At 49.3% G+C, this 15,223-nt stretch overlaps 7 protein-coding genes across 7 annotated transcripts; 4 read left to right on the top strand and 3 right to left on the bottom strand.

The window, feature by feature from the left end:
• Nucleotides 1–322: 322 nt before the first annotated feature.
• On the bottom strand, nt 323–2,917 carry EI90DRAFT_3144886 (methylmalonate-semialdehyde dehydrogenase; the record flags this gene model as incomplete). Its single annotated transcript, XM_039065201.1, has 17 exons — nt 323–358; nt 505–532; nt 586–623; nt 676–895; nt 953–1,129; nt 1,219–1,282; nt 1,333–1,365; nt 1,421–1,468; nt 1,521–1,591; nt 1,646–1,775; nt 1,816–1,823; nt 1,896–1,997; nt 2,120–2,174; nt 2,243–2,406; nt 2,464–2,597; nt 2,656–2,693; nt 2,752–2,917. The coding sequence occupies 17 exons, from the start codon at nt 2,915–2,917 to the stop codon at nt 323–325; spliced, it is 1,512 nt and encodes a 503-aa protein (XP_038918679.1).
• A 27-nt stretch (nt 2,918–2,944) lies between these two features.
• Nucleotides 2,945–6,072, top strand: EI90DRAFT_3144885 (Indigoidine synthase A like protein-domain-containing protein; the record flags this gene model as incomplete). Its single annotated transcript, XM_039065200.1, has 13 exons — nt 2,945–3,109; nt 3,157–3,253; nt 3,304–3,409; nt 3,466–3,620; nt 3,669–3,856; nt 3,913–3,958; nt 4,011–4,223; nt 4,277–4,309; nt 4,371–4,441; nt 4,519–5,034; nt 5,096–5,198; nt 5,255–5,632; nt 5,693–6,072. The coding sequence occupies 13 exons, from the start codon at nt 2,945–2,947 to the stop codon at nt 6,070–6,072; spliced, it is 2,451 nt and encodes an 816-aa protein (XP_038918678.1).
• Nucleotides 6,073–6,725: 653 nt separating this feature from the next.
• Nucleotides 6,726–8,041, bottom strand: EI90DRAFT_3014686 (uncharacterized protein; the record flags this gene model as incomplete). Its single annotated transcript, XM_039056808.1, has 4 exons — nt 6,726–7,483; nt 7,541–7,755; nt 7,806–7,959; nt 8,008–8,041. 4 exons carry the CDS (start codon nt 8,039–8,041, stop codon nt 6,726–6,728), a joined length of 1,161 nt encoding a protein of 386 aa, XP_038918677.1.
• A 2,083-nt stretch (nt 8,042–10,124) lies between these two features.
• Nucleotides 10,125–11,500, bottom strand: EI90DRAFT_3120563 (Six-hairpin glycosidase-like protein; the record flags this gene model as incomplete). Its single annotated transcript, XM_039063320.1, has 4 exons — nt 10,125–10,735; nt 10,795–11,004; nt 11,070–11,272; nt 11,343–11,500. The coding sequence occupies 4 exons, from the start codon at nt 11,498–11,500 to the stop codon at nt 10,125–10,127; spliced, it is 1,182 nt and encodes a 393-aa protein (XP_038918676.1).
• Nucleotides 11,501–11,935: 435 nt separating this feature from the next.
• Nucleotides 11,936–12,743, top strand: EI90DRAFT_3048415 (uncharacterized protein; the record flags this gene model as incomplete). The annotated part of the gene is made up of 2 exons (XM_039059621.1): nt 11,936–12,130; nt 12,209–12,743. A coding segment is annotated over exon 2 (273 nt), but the record flags the coding sequence as incomplete, so codon positions are not given.
• Nucleotides 12,744–13,340: 597 nt separating this feature from the next.
• Nucleotides 13,341–13,931, top strand: EI90DRAFT_2913680 (uncharacterized protein; the record flags this gene model as incomplete). The annotated part of the gene is made up of 2 exons (XM_039054507.1): nt 13,341–13,509; nt 13,567–13,931. The coding sequence occupies 2 exons, from the start codon at nt 13,341–13,343 to the stop codon at nt 13,929–13,931; spliced, it is 534 nt and encodes a 177-aa protein (XP_038918674.1).
• A 398-nt stretch (nt 13,932–14,329) lies between these two features.
• EI90DRAFT_2913577 (uncharacterized protein) lies at nt 14,330–14,878 on the top strand (the record flags this gene model as incomplete). The annotated part of the gene is made up of 1 exon (XM_039054500.1): nt 14,330–14,878. One exon carries the CDS (start codon nt 14,330–14,332, stop codon nt 14,876–14,878), a length of 549 nt encoding a protein of 182 aa, XP_038918673.1.
• Between the last annotated feature and the right edge of the window lie 345 nt (nt 14,879–15,223).

Raw genomic sequence — 15,223 nt, 5'->3', positions numbered from 1 at the left:
GGTTGTTATGATGTGCACTGTCGCTTACATAAATGATTTCGAACCGCATGGCTCCCTGGACGCACTTGACACATAATGATACGGGGACAATTCGATTCTGTGTGGGGTTCATAAGGACCAAAGGTATGGCGGTGGAGCGGCGGCATGATGGGAAACCGAAATCGGATGCCTATTTGTGCTGACATGGTAGGGTTATTCACGAGGGGGAGGCCCACTAGAGCAGCCAACCCTCATCGCACCACTTCTCCGAGCGGAATGAATCTTTAGGTAATACGATTTTATGCAATAGCATACACAGGGGTGACAGGTGATTATGTGTGTATCAATGCTGGGTAGGCATATCGACAGAAGCCTTATTCTGTATTGGAAATGCTTCGTCATGGGAGTTGCAACAAGGAGGGTGGATTGCTCACTCCAATCGCATCTCGGCACGCCACAAGGCCGTAATGGTCTAATCACAAAGTGGTTGGTAGGAGTTAAGCTTGAGACCAATGATTCAATCACCTTCCGTTGTGTAAAAAACTCGAAACCGCTACGGAATGTTGGTCAGTTCGCCGGTTTCAAAGGTGAAGTCACTTTTCTCACGTCTTGCCATAGAAGGGGATGTCGCCTAAGAAACTTCCCTATTTTTTGGGGTAAATTATTCCATCCCTGTATCAGCATCTCTCACGCTACCTTATTGCCACTCCACGAAAACATCGGTAGAGGCACTGGAATAGGAACGTTGATGCCAACTTGACCCACATTGACCTCATTCTCGAATTTCCTCGCCGTAGCCCCCGATTGTGTGAAGATGGCCGCACCATTGCCATAGGGATTTTCATTGATGATAGAGATAGCTTCATCCAACGTGTCAGCCGTCAGACAGAATAGCGCAGGCCCAAATATCTCCGTTCTATATCAGTGGGGTCAGCGAAACCTCTCTGATCTAAAAGGTCAATAAAATTCTTACTTATAAGCCTCCATTGTGGTAAGACCTTCGAGAACTGTGGGGCCGACAAAGTTGCCTTTCTCGTAGCCGGGAACGACGATGTTGCGTCCATCAAGGTGTATTGTTCCACCCTCTTTCTCAACACTACCAATCAAGCGCGACACGCGTTCTTTTGCGAATGGAGAAATGAGTGGTCCGCTGAATGTTGATTTGGAGGTTATCCCAATGATCCCCAAAGGCAGTTGACGTGCTTACATATCTGTCCCTGGCTCAAAGCCCCCATTAACTTTGAGAGCTTGGCTCGTTCAACGAGTTCGGGAAGCCATGATTTCGCCGGACCCACAAAGACAGCTAGGAGGAGATTCGAGCCAGTGTCACTCACGCAAGTTGGCATCACTCACCAACGGAGAGTGCCATGCACCTTTGGCCAGCAGCTGAATTGAGGTGAATGGGCGGGGAAAATGAATAGGAAAAGGGACAAATTCTCACCTCCAAAAGCAGCGCCAACCAAGGAATTAAGGGCAAGATTCTTGTTCGCTGAGAAAGGAACAATTAGGCATTTTCAATAATACAAGAAAGTGGCTTGCACCATCTGGCAAGATAACACCATGATTCTTGGCCCCTAAGTTCGCTTGCACTCGCTTGCCATTTTTCGTTCCTCTGAGTCAAACATTAATGGATATTAGGTATTAAGTGGAAGAAACCAATGCCGACCTATCATATATATGCTTCCCGGCCTTGTCGCCTCCTACAAAGCTGATGGCGCGGATAGCGGGGTGGTCGCAGATCGCATTGACAGTGGGCACAGTTCCGTGCACAATGTTTAGCACACCTGGTGGCAGGCCTTGGAAAATCTCAGGATGGCGATGATGGCCGGTTAACACACATGGAGCTAACCTGCACGGGTGGCAAGCCTGGGAGGGGGCGTTTGAATGGGAGTGAGTAATTTCGATGATTAACTCACTCGGCTAGGATCATGGTGGCACCTGTAGCACGTTCAGATGGCTTTATGACGACGGTGTTTCCAGTGGCAGTTGCATAGGGTATACTCCATAATGGAATCATACTGCACGAGGTTAATTAGGTCTTATGTCTTCTAAGTCCGTCACGCACGCGGGGAAATTGAATGGAGCAATTCTGTCACTCAATTAGGGACCAGAAGGAGGAATAAAGCAAGTAGAAACGCACACTCCGCATACGCCTAGTGGTAATCTTCGCATTTCAGTGTCCATGTCCTTGCTCACTAGGAAGACAGCAGGCCGGGAATTAGTATCATCCCCTCTATCTAAGATCCAATGAGAAGGTGCCTACCCTCAAGTTTCTCCCCCATTAGTGTAGTAGTGACAGCTGCGGCCGCCTGGACTACTTGAAGCCCACGGTGGAGGTCGCCGTGCGCATCAGTAAGAGTTTTCCCTTGCTCAAGTGTCATGCTCTCCGCAATAGCGTCCGAATTTTTACGAATCTCAGCCTGGAAACTGAAGGTATAGTCGGACTTAAGATCCCAAAATCCATGAAGAATCATCACAACCTACTCCAGCAAGAATTTCTGTTTGGTCAGTAAGCTCGCCTTACTCCAGGATTTAAAGGCTTCCGATGCAGCATCTGTGGCCGCATTGAATTCCTCAGCTGTGGTCTCTGGGACCCTTGTCAGAAGTGTTTGAGTCGACTTCGTAAATAGCATGTCAAAATCTTCCATAAGATTCCATATCGGGTGTTGGCAATACCGGATCATGAATCTCGAGCCACTTGGATGTTGAGCTCTCTGCGAGAATAGCCGATCACAAAGCTACTCACTCCAAAATCCCCAAAACATCACATACCGACAAACTGCCCATTAATGTAGTTCTTAGTACTACCACCGTCTGCAGTTGTGCCCTGCCAATTCGTCGACAAGGCCTGAGCCGCGGCTTTAGCTCTTCCCAAAAGCCCAGACAATGGGGCTGTTGCGAATGTCCGCCTCGGTCCCAGTGAAATTCTCCGAAGCATAACGGACAGAGGAAAGGGCGAAGGTCAATGTGGGGAAACCGAAGGATCGGAGGAGGGCTCGTGACCTATTACAGAATCACCGAAACCGAATTCGAAGAGTTGATTCAAAGAGCGATGCAAGTCGTCAGCCGCCACACCAGTAGATTGCGAGCGAGAACTCCATCATTTGCGCGGGGGTATTTTCATGGGAAGGTTTGCACATGCGTTTGAAAGTAGTTCTCTCTAACCTCTAATCGCAGCAACATGCATGGCCTTTAACCATTCACCCCGAGGTTAAAGAAGCAATCAATGCGGGGAGGCCTGTTGTTGCTTTAGAAAGCGCGATAATTACCCATGGTGCAGTTGCTCCCCAGTGATTTTGGTATGCGTGCTTACGGTCTGCACAGGAATGCCGCATCCGATCAATCTGGACACCGCGCTTTCTTGCGAAAGAATTATCAGATCTACCGGCGCCATTCCAGCCACCATTGGGCTACTTTCCGGCGCCTTCACGTTGGGATGGAGCCTTCTCAGATGGAGCGTCTTGCTGATCCTTCAAACGGCGGAAGAGTGAAGGTGTCGAGACGCGACTTAGCGCCCGCTGTTGCCACTCGGCGGGACGGTGGAACTACTATCGCCGGGACGATGGTCATAGCTCATTTAGCTGGCATAAGCGTTTTCTCTACGGGGGGCCTTGGAGGGGTTCATAGGGGCGGCGAGCTCTGTGAGTTCCTCAAACATATCCTGGATAACCCCTTAATCTTCCTTTCAGCGCTGGATATATCTGCTGATCTTACTGAGCTTGGGAGAACGCCCATCGCTGTGGTGTCTGCGGGGGTGAAATCCATCCTCGACATCGGCCGAACCCTTGAATATCTTGAAACAGAAGGCGTGACTGTCGGCACATTCGGTCCAACCAAAGAGTTCCCGGCCTTCTTCTCTCGAAGGAGCGGGTTTCAGGTATTCAGGTTGTGTTTCTCATTACTTTCAATCTCTGATCTTCCTCTTTGCCCCAGAATCCCTGGAATTTTGATTCTGCGACCCAGGTTGCCAGAATGCTTTGTAGGGTTCCTCTTCGCCTTAGCCCAACGATCATTATCTGACAAGAGCCCAGATGCGCAGCACCAGCTCAATCTTAATTCAGGAGCGCTTATAGCGTGTCCAATACCTGAAGAATACGAGACCGCCGGGCTCAAAATCCAACAAGCCGTAGAACAAGCCATTCAGGAATCAGAGGAAAACGGTGTTAGTAAGACAGGCAAGGATGCCACTCCGTGGTTGCTTCGCCGGGTAGCTGAGCTCACTGGTGGATCGTCCATCCCGAACAGTGAGTCACCTCACGAAATTTCTTGCTCATGCTGGCTGAAAGTGGCTTGGCAGATATCGCTTTGATCGAGAATACATCTCGAATAGGTGAGTTTCTTTTCAAGCCCCACAATATGCCTGTGTAACATCGAGCGGCTCTTCCTTCAAGGTGGCGAGATTGCCGTGGAATACGCAAAACTTGTTGCTGAACGAGCAGAACATGCATCAGCAAGAGTGCCTGTAAGCTAAGTCTCGATCTGTATGCCATTTTTGCGCTGTGTATTGGTTGAATATGGAATGAATCCTTCAATTGTAAGATTCTATCTGACGGCTACACTATCGGTGTCGGTTCTCCGTCAAATATAGCGCCCAAGTCATCTCTATCCGCTTCAATCGCCAACCAAGCACCAAAGGCACGACTTGTTGTATTAGGTGCTGCAGCCGTTGATGTTGTTGCTCGAGCGGACACTTCCACAGACTCCACTCTCATTGCCCAGTCAACCGTCCCAGGACAAGTGTCAATTACCCTTGGCGGTGTAGCGCGAAACATGGCCGAGGCAGCCCACCGAAGTCTCTCATCGCTAGACCCTCGAGGGTCTTCTAAATCCTCTTCCTCGTATGTACAGCTGGTTTCCCCAATTGGAACGGACGAACTCGGCGCTGTCGTGTCTACCGAGATCACTCAAATCGGGATGCGAAGCGACGGTCTTCTTTCTGGGTTGTCTGGCGGCAATCGACGTACACCGGTGTGCAATATGGTCTTGACGCCAGCCGGGGAGCTTCTCGGTGGTGTGTCAGACTTCTCAGCTCTAGATACGTTCGGATTCAGTGAGGTACATTCTTCGTTCGTTCATTTCTATATGGAGGGTCTTCCTACGAGTTCAGCTTTCCAAGGTGCTTCAAGCCTCCGATCCAAACATTGTGGCGTTGGACGGTAATTTAAGTTCGGACATCATATCTGACCTGGTGCAATTTGCTTCGGAACGTAATATCCCAAGTGAGAGAACGCCGGCTGCGTCCATCCAAAATGCGACTTACGCCTTATCGCAATAGTCTGGTTTGAACCCACTTCGATCGTCAAGTCAACTCGGATCCTTCCAGCACTTTGTACGCAATACTTAGCAAATCCTGCCGTATCATCCCTCCAACCAGTCACGTTTATCTCTCCCAACATTTTGGAACTTGAACATCTCTTCCGATGTATTCGGGACCCTCCCCTAGAGCAAGCCTCCGATGCTAGTCCTTCGTCGTTTTCTCGTTGGTTCGAAACCATTGATCATTTCCAACTGGGGCCTAACTTCAGCGAAGAGATTGTACGATTGGCTAGAAGTGGGCCTAGTTTGGAATTCTTGGCCCAGAAAGGAGTGGTACAAATGACGATCCAGTTGCTACCTTTCTTCCAACATATTATCGTCAAATGTGGATCCCAAGGTAAGTGTTGACGCCCTCAATTCAAGAAAGGGTGTCTGATTATACAAATCTGGCCATCAGGCGTCTTTGTTGCTATGCATTTACACCCACAAGAAGCAATTCAAAGTGCCTGGCTCTCCACCAGCACTGATCTGAACAAACATCTAGTCGTAAATAGAACGGGCAAAGGAGACGTTCTAATTTTCCAACATTTCCCTGCTCATAGCTTGCCGAATACGTCGGTGGTAAACGTCACCGGGGCTGGTGATTCTCTCGTCGGATCGCTTCTTGCATCCTTGATCGAACGGGAAGATAGGAATGTGTTCCATAATCCGGAAGCCATGCGTGAGGCTATGCAGCGGGCTCAAAGGGCTGCTGTGTTCACGCTTTGTTCCCCGTTCGCCGTCTCGCCCGAACTGTCGACACTTACTTACACTAGCACTAATAGGGAGAATCACTAACCTCCATCTCACTTTAGTTTCCTATCTTGGGCGTTCCCTAGCTTGTCACTTATCTCAGCCTTAAAAATACAGCGTCCACCTTCAAGCGAGAAGTCATTCTGTATAAGATACACTGGGGATTATGCAACCTCAACCTCTAACAAATATTCAGTACAAAGTGGGAAAGCACAGAAGGAATTCAAAGTATCTCGGTGCTCTGGTCCGTATGTAAATTTGAAAATGCCTGAAGAAAAGCTTGCATTAGCAACGCCAACACAACAAGACGTCATGCAAGAATTAACAAAACCACCACACGCAGCATGAACGAAGCTCAGATAGAGCTAATATTAATGCCTATTCATTACACCTCGGTCGGTGAGGAGTTCGTAGAAGTGCAAATATGAATAAAACTTCATCATTGTTCGTTCGCAGGACACGCTGCGGTGGGGAAAGGCTCCAAAGGAAAGAAACGTACCCATAGGCAAGAAAGCGAATATGAGGTGTCAGAAGAAAAGATAATGTCCGACACAAATAAGCATCAACATCACGGAACTTTCCGGCGATTGCAAATATCGACGTCTACTCGTACAAACTGATCGTTAACGATCGCGAGATCAGTAGGGTAGGGGAAAGTGGTGAGTTGTTGAAGCTACCGATCAAGAAAACCAAGCGCTTCAAAGCTCCCCCTGGGGATCTACGTCAAAATATGTAAAGAAATGGTCGTCGGGAGGCAATGGCGCGGGGGCGTGTCCACTGCTGCCGGGGGCTGACGGGAAGGATGTCAAGATGTTTTGCAGGATATCCCCTCCAGGGATGGAGGTCGGGGCCCATAACTGCGACTCTTGGTGCGCCTCGACGGTAAGTGGATAGGGTGCTGATACCACCCCCAGAGACGCAGCACCGTAACCCTGCTGGGGGGCGGACGAGTCTGCAGTGGGCTGCTGCCCGAATACTCCTGGAGTGGTGGCCGCTCCAAAGTTTAGAAACGCCTCTCCGGGAAAGGCGTTAGACGATTGTTGGAGTGGGTACCAATAATAGGGGTGGTTATTATCGGTTGCGGGGACGTTTGGTGGAGTGACGGGTAGCTGTCGACGTGTAGTGGACTTTATACCCCTTGACCTCCTCTCACTCGCCCTCCCGTAAGGGGCAGACGTTTGCCGTCTGCGGCTGGTGGAAGGTGTGGGCCGGCTTGGCCCTGCTACAGCTTGTTCCACCTGCCGTTCCCTCGACGTTTCTGGCCTCCGTGGCCTCCCTCCACCAACAGAGGGGCCACTGGAAGGCCCAGGGCTGCGGAAGGGGTATGTGCAAGCGGATGGAGTCAAGGGGGAAGCGGCGTCTGCCGGTGTGCCGTTGTACACCATCCCGTACAGGGATTGGGGAGGAATCGCTTGTGAAACTACGAACAGATCTTCTAAGATAGGTGGGGTAGTTCCTAAGGGATGTCAGAGATGTGCAGCCCGGGTTCGAAAACAACAAGAAACCAACTCACTAGTACAATCAGGAATCCCTGAAATCGGCCGTATCATGACCCGGATCTCCTGGAGACCGTAGGGGCCAGGAACCCGGGGGAGATCTGATTCCCTCGTATCCAACCGCCCTCTTCTCCAGATCGGACCATCTCTACCCAGCTCCAGCCAACCTAGAGTTGTTGTTGGAGCCAGGGGACCTGTTCGGACGATTTCAAAATATTTCCCTTGAAGTGTTCTGTAGGGATGTTGGGCGAAAATTGTAGGACATTAAATGATACAACTCACGTTACCAAAGACGATGTTTTCTTCATTACCTGATAGAATGTGTCAATTCTTGGCAAAAAGATGTGCCCCGGCGTGGTGGAAGCGATGTTGAGTGGGGGGATTATGTGTTCCGAGCTCCATGATCCAGAAGAAATAATAAGCTTTGTTACGGGGGCTAATGAAACTGTTAGAAGAGGATTGACAGCGCACGGACATAACTTACCCGGGATGAGGTGAGGCATTTGGCTCACAGACATGGTTGACTAGGGAGGGTTAAGGTAGGGGTCCAAATAAAGGATTTGGGGTTTTATAGCCATGTAGACTCGCGGAGCAATGTCGTTGGGCATGCGTGAATCCAAAGCGCAAACCCCTGGATCCTCACGACTCGGTTTTGCCCGGGTAGGGACAAGCTTTGCTCGGTTTGAATGAAGCATCGATGTTGATCAATTGTGCATCTGGAATCTCAAGAAACCGCACAGGATGAAGGGGAGCGACGGACATCTGGTCGTAATTTTGCTTTTCAACCCTTTTTGTGCAGACCAAAGCGCAATTGAAATGGTCTCCGTCAGGGCGAGTTCCAGACTAGCTAACTTAAAGCCTAGGCAGACCAGAAGGATTGTTTTCCTATCCTTTGTACCAGTTCCATTTCAAGAGTTCAGACGCGGGTCCAGCCGTCAATGGCGATGAGTGGCGGAGGATTGCTAATCGGCAGAAAAGGGGGATTAGGGTCGCACCCGCATGAACTGCCCTACGTAGGCGACCCTGTGCGCATCTCAGAGAGTTTGAAACGGGGGTCAGACGATGAGGTTTCCGATTGTTGGTTCTTCTGAGATCTGGATCGTCGTTTACGTTGGTCTGATGCTCATTCAATATTGTTAGGGCGGATAGTCCATAAGAGGGTCTCAACTTCGCCGCCTATTGTGATCAGCGTTTACCAGGGGGAAAATCGGAATATTGTAGACCGGAAATCAATTGTAAATCGCATGCAGGCTGCCGAAAGGCCATGTTAATTGCAAGAAGGTTACATGAGAAGGGAATCCGAGGGCGACCGACAGTAACGAAAGGATAGTACGGCGAGGCGAATTCTAGCAAATATTCCGTGCACATGGTGAAAGAGATATTAGGTGTCGGCGTGGTTGTACAACTATATTCATGGTTCGCCGTGTTATTGTTTCCTTGTTCACGGATAAAATACGTGATTTTTGTATATCGATGGCGCTTTGGGATTAATGCACACGTCACAGTGCATGTGAATCAAGGCAGGGGATTAGCGTGCGGCCGAATGACAGAACAATATTGCAAGCGAGCATGAGCCAAGGTTAGTTCTGCTTGGTATGTACTCATAGCAATATGCAGATGGAACGCGTCACTCGATCCGATGTCGTACACCCTCCATACATCGTGCATGCCTGTGATCTCTAAAATTTCTTATACTAGTTCATCCCACGGAAAACGTTGTAGATGAATGTGCATTCCCAATGCAGCCAATAGTGAAACTAGCCATTAACGACTGATGTACGCACAGCTCGTAAATGCAAGTATGCGGCTAGTGCGTGCGCTCTTGATACATATTACCTTATATCGATTTCGCGGCCCGAGAGGATGAGCACTGGGCCCAAGAGCATAGAAACGAGGCGGCGTAGACCCTAGGACAATCGAAATTAGACAATACCAAACATGAACCGCAGGCTTGGAGCGGCGTCAGCCAACACCCGATCTAGCCAGATATCATATATCAAACTGGTGCCCAGCATCGCAAAGCATCCGGGCAACTCTGTCGAACGAATTTCGAAAAGCGTTCATACAACCATCAGGAGTGATATCCGGATTCAAAGGGTAAATCTCGCTTGCTAGCAAACGCTCTTTGTCAAGCTTCCATCATCCTGTTCAAACGAGTGGTGAAGAAGGCATGACACCTCCAAAAGGATTAAATTACAATGATTGGGTGCAGGCGACCGTCCTCGGAACTTGCTGCATTGGGTAGCGCCCAGTTGTTGGGGAATGGATACAAAACCGCCCAATAGGACTGCACCACCTCCGGACGAGTTTGAGACTAATTGCGATGGGCGCTTGACGCCAGCCAACTCTCGGAGGGAGTGCTCACGAATGAAATGTGGTGCGTTCTGTGCCGCTCTCCGAAGGGTATAGGTATGGGAGTGTCGTGTCGGATCGGTCCTTGTCTTGTGGGATAGGGACTTGATGAATAATGATATTCGAATGCTCGGATTCTCGGTATCCACCTTAACACGAAAAATGAGAGTAAAACGGATGAGATGAGTACGGAGAATATTTGTCGAGGTTTCGCGCTCGTCCTCGAGTGAGAGTGGTCAGGGGTTTCCATCATTCTGATCCTTTCCAATCCCTATGAGCCGCAGCAAGCATAACGACGAACGCCTGACCCTCGGCACTATGTTCCCCAGCAACCCTCCAATTCATGGGATTCACAACTCCTTCCAACCAGCCGTCCGAACCAATCTTTGCAATAATGTGCTGACGTGCCTTTTCGGCGCTGGCCAAAAGGTTACCGGGAATCTTGCCACGGAGGATGGTAGCAAGACGATAAGTGCAAGCAGCGAACAATGCCGTACCACTAGATTCGTGGAAGACGTGATGAAGACCCGAGTTAGGGTTTTCATCGATGTAGTTGAGGATCGATCCATCATCCTGTTGGAACGACCAAACCTTCTGCAGAAGGGTCGTGATCCAACCGATGAGATCCGATTGTTCGCTCTTGAATTCGAGAGCAAAGTCAGAGAGTTGGATGATGCGAAGAACACGGAGCATTCCGTTGACAGCCCATGCATTTCCTGTTGACCAGTGGAGGTGATCCTGCCCCGAAGCACCGAGGATGATGTGTTGAAGAAGACCCGAGCCGTCAAGCAAGGCTTCACGGTAAAGTTTACATTGCCTATAACCTTCATAGACAAGGGTCCTGTTATTTTGAAGTGCACCTAACGGATCCATCGAAGAGTGTGTTGACAGAGTCTGGGGAACATGCGAATGAACATACCGTAGTGTGAGATGAATGGAGGAGCCATAGAAAGAAAGTCTGACCAGAGCTGGACGGGCTGCGGCGGACGACGGTGAGACATCGCACCCTTGGGTGTGCGCCAGTTAGTATATAGAAGGAATTCGAGCTGAGAAGTTGCATCAACACCAGCGGTCCGGGAAATCTTCCCGGTACCCGTCCAGTTACGAATCAGCGCGGGTATACCGATACCTAAGAGAAATGTTGTGTTTCAACCAACGCATGATGCTGGATATCCCCCAGCAAAAAAGGCTCACTAGGCGGATCACCCGCGGCAGCGACATCCCAAAATGTTGGAATGTGAGAAGGCTTTTTCTGAACTACCCAATCCACGATAGCGAAAACCTCTGATCCGGCTCCACCTCCCCTTAACTTTGGCGGAATAGAATTCTCGCGATAGAGGAAGAGATTCGGATAGTCTAGTTCCAGCAGGGCAGTAGCACGAGTCCCCACCTCCCAACTGGAGAACAAGCAGACCAGTTAGATACACAGCAACCTGGACTTGTAGACTTGAAGCGACAAGAACAAACCTCTGTGTCGCACCCGCAGCCAGTCGAGCCTTGACAGCAGCAATCTGGGCCGGGGTGAAGTCAACACCATGGCGTTTGGAAAGCCCGAAGTGACGCCGGTGTCCTGCAGAGTAAGGGATTCCAGCGAGAAGCAACAGTGAGAAATAGGCAGACCGCATTTTAACATAGATTAAAAGGGGGGGGGGCAGAGATAAGTTCCGTACTTTGCGCTCGTCATATAACGAGGAGCTTCGGAGTGAATGTTTTGCCAGATTGGTTATGATGCCAACAACTATTCATGCTGCGGGTCGAGAAGAAGGTATGCAACTCGGGAACAGCCAAGTTACCAGGAGGACAACATGATCCTAAGGTTATTTATAGGTAGGTTAGGCATGTAGCCAGAGTGATGATCATCGGATCCTGGGACAGCCAGTTGCCACCAAAAAGAGGAAGCGGCTGCGAGCGCGTCTAATCAACACTGCTCATTCCCACCTCCCAGCAAATGTACCAATACAAATCCAACCAGCTATCAAAAAAAAACCACTGGAGAACGAGTCCAGTTACTCTGCTTTTCTCTTACAGCTAGAAGCGTTGCGTTGAGTCTGAATGCCATTCCGATGGTGCTCGGGAGAATATGCAATTCCCACGGCCCAACCCCCTCTGACTTGATGTGAGGACGGCGTCGGGTCAAATTTTAAAGCGTGATCCAACCTCTTTGCCCCAAGTTGTTCCGAGGTAATAAGTCGAATGCGATTTACGTGGCAATAATGCCCAAGTTAATATATAGGGTTTGGTTGGGGCAACTAGATGTATATTTGATTGCGCAGTCCATTCCAGGAATCCAACTTACATCGATCGTGGCTAATTCGTATCTTGGTCGGATGCAGAACTCCTACCCACTCGGTCTTTTCCAAATTTCCGCAGTCTGCGTGGGTTGCGCTCGCGTGCAATCTGTCATCGATTGATCAAAACCGCGCAAACGTCAAGCCTGATTCCAGAATTTAACTTAGAAAACCTCTCCCCCGCCTCAATTCGTTGGAATTTTCGCTGCTCCTAGCTGGTTTTGAAACAGATTTCTCATTCTCCAAATTTTTTTTCTGGCACATGTGCTTGATGTGGTTAGGTTTACTCACGTCAACCATGTCGCAATGTCGTCGCGCCCAACCAACTTCGTCAACCACCCTGGACCCTCCGAAGCGTCTATCATACTTCGTCATCTGTCCCAACCTCACCTTAGGTCCTTTTGTTCTAGATCTCGAAGGTGCCAAAATTGTCGAGCAACTCCGGTATAAAATTTATCAGAAGCACAAGCTGCTGCGCGAATATTACGATTACAGCGAGCTTGTCGTGTACAAGGTAAGTAGGCTCTTCTGTCTGGAGAATGCTGTGCTCATCCAAAGAAGCCTGATAATTTGACGTGGAGGGGCGATGGAGAGCTTATTGATAGAGCAACAGTCAGCATAGCCACAAAGGATCCTCTTGATCGTGGTGATAGTGAACTAAACGACGTTTTTGGACAAGACTCGGGTAACGGCCTGGTCCATGTGATAGTCAAATTACAGCGTCGTGAGTTGTATCGCTTCGTCAGTTCAGCTCAGCTGGCACGCCAGGCTAACCATTCTTTAGCCCTCTCCAAACGAACCGTCAATACAGGTACGCAGTGCATATACTCCTGGCCCCTTACTGAGTTTACACATTATTGACTTCCCCGTGTACTCCGCCGATACCCAACAAACAGCCCCCCGTATCACTCCACATGATCCAGAGTATGGCGATTTGGCTATCGTCCACAACTATCTCTGGAAAAACGCGCCTCATTTGGGTCAAATCATTACTAAATCCTCAATCCAGGTGCCCGGCCTTGCTGTCAGTTACAAACTTCAAGAATTTGAGACAGAGGACGTTACAATGGATGATACTCCGACGAAGGATGAGACATCCCAATCTCAAGAATCTGAGACAGAGGACGTCGCAATGGATGATGCTACGGCGAACATTCAAGCATCGTTTTACGACCTAATGAAGATCCCGAATGTGTCATACCTGGTAAAAAACGTGCTCGACGCGACATTTTATGTGCGGGATGAATACCGTGAACTCGATGCATTCGTGGAGGAGCAGAGACAATCAGACATCGCTAGGCGCAGTCGCCGCACGCCAATTTTACTTACTGGACAACCTGGAATAGGTGCGTGAGTTCGTGCTGGATTGTCGTTGCACAATGTAACCAGTCACGCCCCTAAAGGTAAGACTGTCTACTTGACGTACTGTCTCGTCAATCGGCTCGCAGAAGGAAAGCCCACCGTGCTTTCCAAGTCGCGTTCAATGCGTTTCGCCTTTCTCAGCTCTGGCGTTTACAGTATTCCATTCGATTCCTTCGATGATTGGGTTAATCCCGAGGTCTTCGCGGTTATAAGGGGCGATTTGGATGGCCTTAGTCTCTTCGATCTCAGTTCGGGTGAGAGTGTCAACAGTCTGGCGCCGCGATGGAGAACCTTGGTAGTATCGTCGCCCAAGCCACGAGAGGTGCGTAAATGGGTAAAGGAAAATCATGTGAACAAGTTTTACATGAAAACATGGAATTGGCAAGAAGTGTATGTTTCTCGGTGAGTTGTCAGTTACATAAATAAGGAGGCCTGGGAGTACTGATCTCTCCCAGCGGTTATGCCATGGAGCAGAGGACTGAAGACAATGGTTGGCGTATTGCGTTCATGAGGTATGGGGGTTCGGCAAGGTATCTACTGGATCGTACGCAACGGGAGGTGGATCGCGACCTTGACTCGACCATTCAAGGCTGCACCCCAACCCACTTCTTCCAACAAGTGGTGACAACTGAACCCGAGGAATACAGCCACCGTCTGGTAGAAATCAATCCCCTCCAAGATGCAGAAGGTTTGGACCGATCGAGCTCATGCACGCAGATCATTTCCCACTATATCTTCACTAAGCTCATGGAGATGAAGGGATCGGAATTGGTCAACGCTTCAGCCCAATACTTCTACAATTTTATGAAGGACCCCTCTACAGCCTCCACGGCTGGTCTGATGTTCGAAGTTGTTGGACATGTCTATGTTGTCAAACGCGCTAGAGATGCCCTTTGCATACGAGTACTCGAAGATGGCAGTGAACAGCAACTGCATTTGGAACACATCGACCCCAAGGTGGAGGAATTCTCCCGTTTTCCATTTGATGAGGTCCATCATCCGGATGCAACCAAGTACTACCGACCGGTTTCTGGCAACCTCACTGGCATCGACTCGTTTGCTTTCGAAAGGGATGAGAATCACACCATCACCGGTGTTGTCATGTTTCAGTATACGATCTCTACTACCCGGCATTCAGTCAAGATGGGATTCATTAAACAACTTTGGGACGCGCTGAAGAATGAACACCGAGAGATGTGGCAATGGAAGCTTGTATTTGTCATCCCAAAGGATGAGGACCGGAAAGCGTTTAGGAAAAAAATGCCCACTAAGGCTTTGATGACAGCGGTGTCTCAATTTGCGCTGGAAATTGATCTGAAGGATATGTGGAAGACAATGTGCAGTTCACACTGAATGAACAGTACTTGCGAGGCCACTTTCATCTATTCCATTCATGGGACTTTTATCTTTTCTACCCTGTTGATATCGACCATTGTAACACTTGAAACATGTAATGCTAATGCAGTTGGAACCGTGATAACCCATATGCACCCTTGCATTCCTGGATTCTGCAAAGTAGATTGTGGCTGTGATGATTCTTAAGACTGGAGTCATCTTGTCCCCAAATTGGCCGCGAGCACTAGTACTTGCTGGGATCTGAGTTCTCAATGCACAAATTCGGGCACTTCAGAAACCATACGCCTGTCTCTCTAGTTTCAGGCTTCTTGGCCGCTGAGTTTGAGCGGCACTGGCTGGTTG

This window comes from Cantharellus anzutake, assembly GCF_015039405.1.
Source record: "Cantharellus anzutake strain C23 chromosome Unknown EI90scaffold_13, whole genome shotgun sequence".
NCBI classification, from domain to species: domain Eukaryota; kingdom Fungi; phylum Basidiomycota; class Agaricomycetes; order Cantharellales; family Hydnaceae; genus Cantharellus; species Cantharellus anzutake.
Note: the sequence above shows the minus strand (reverse complement) of the source record. Positions and strands in the feature narration are given on the sequence as shown.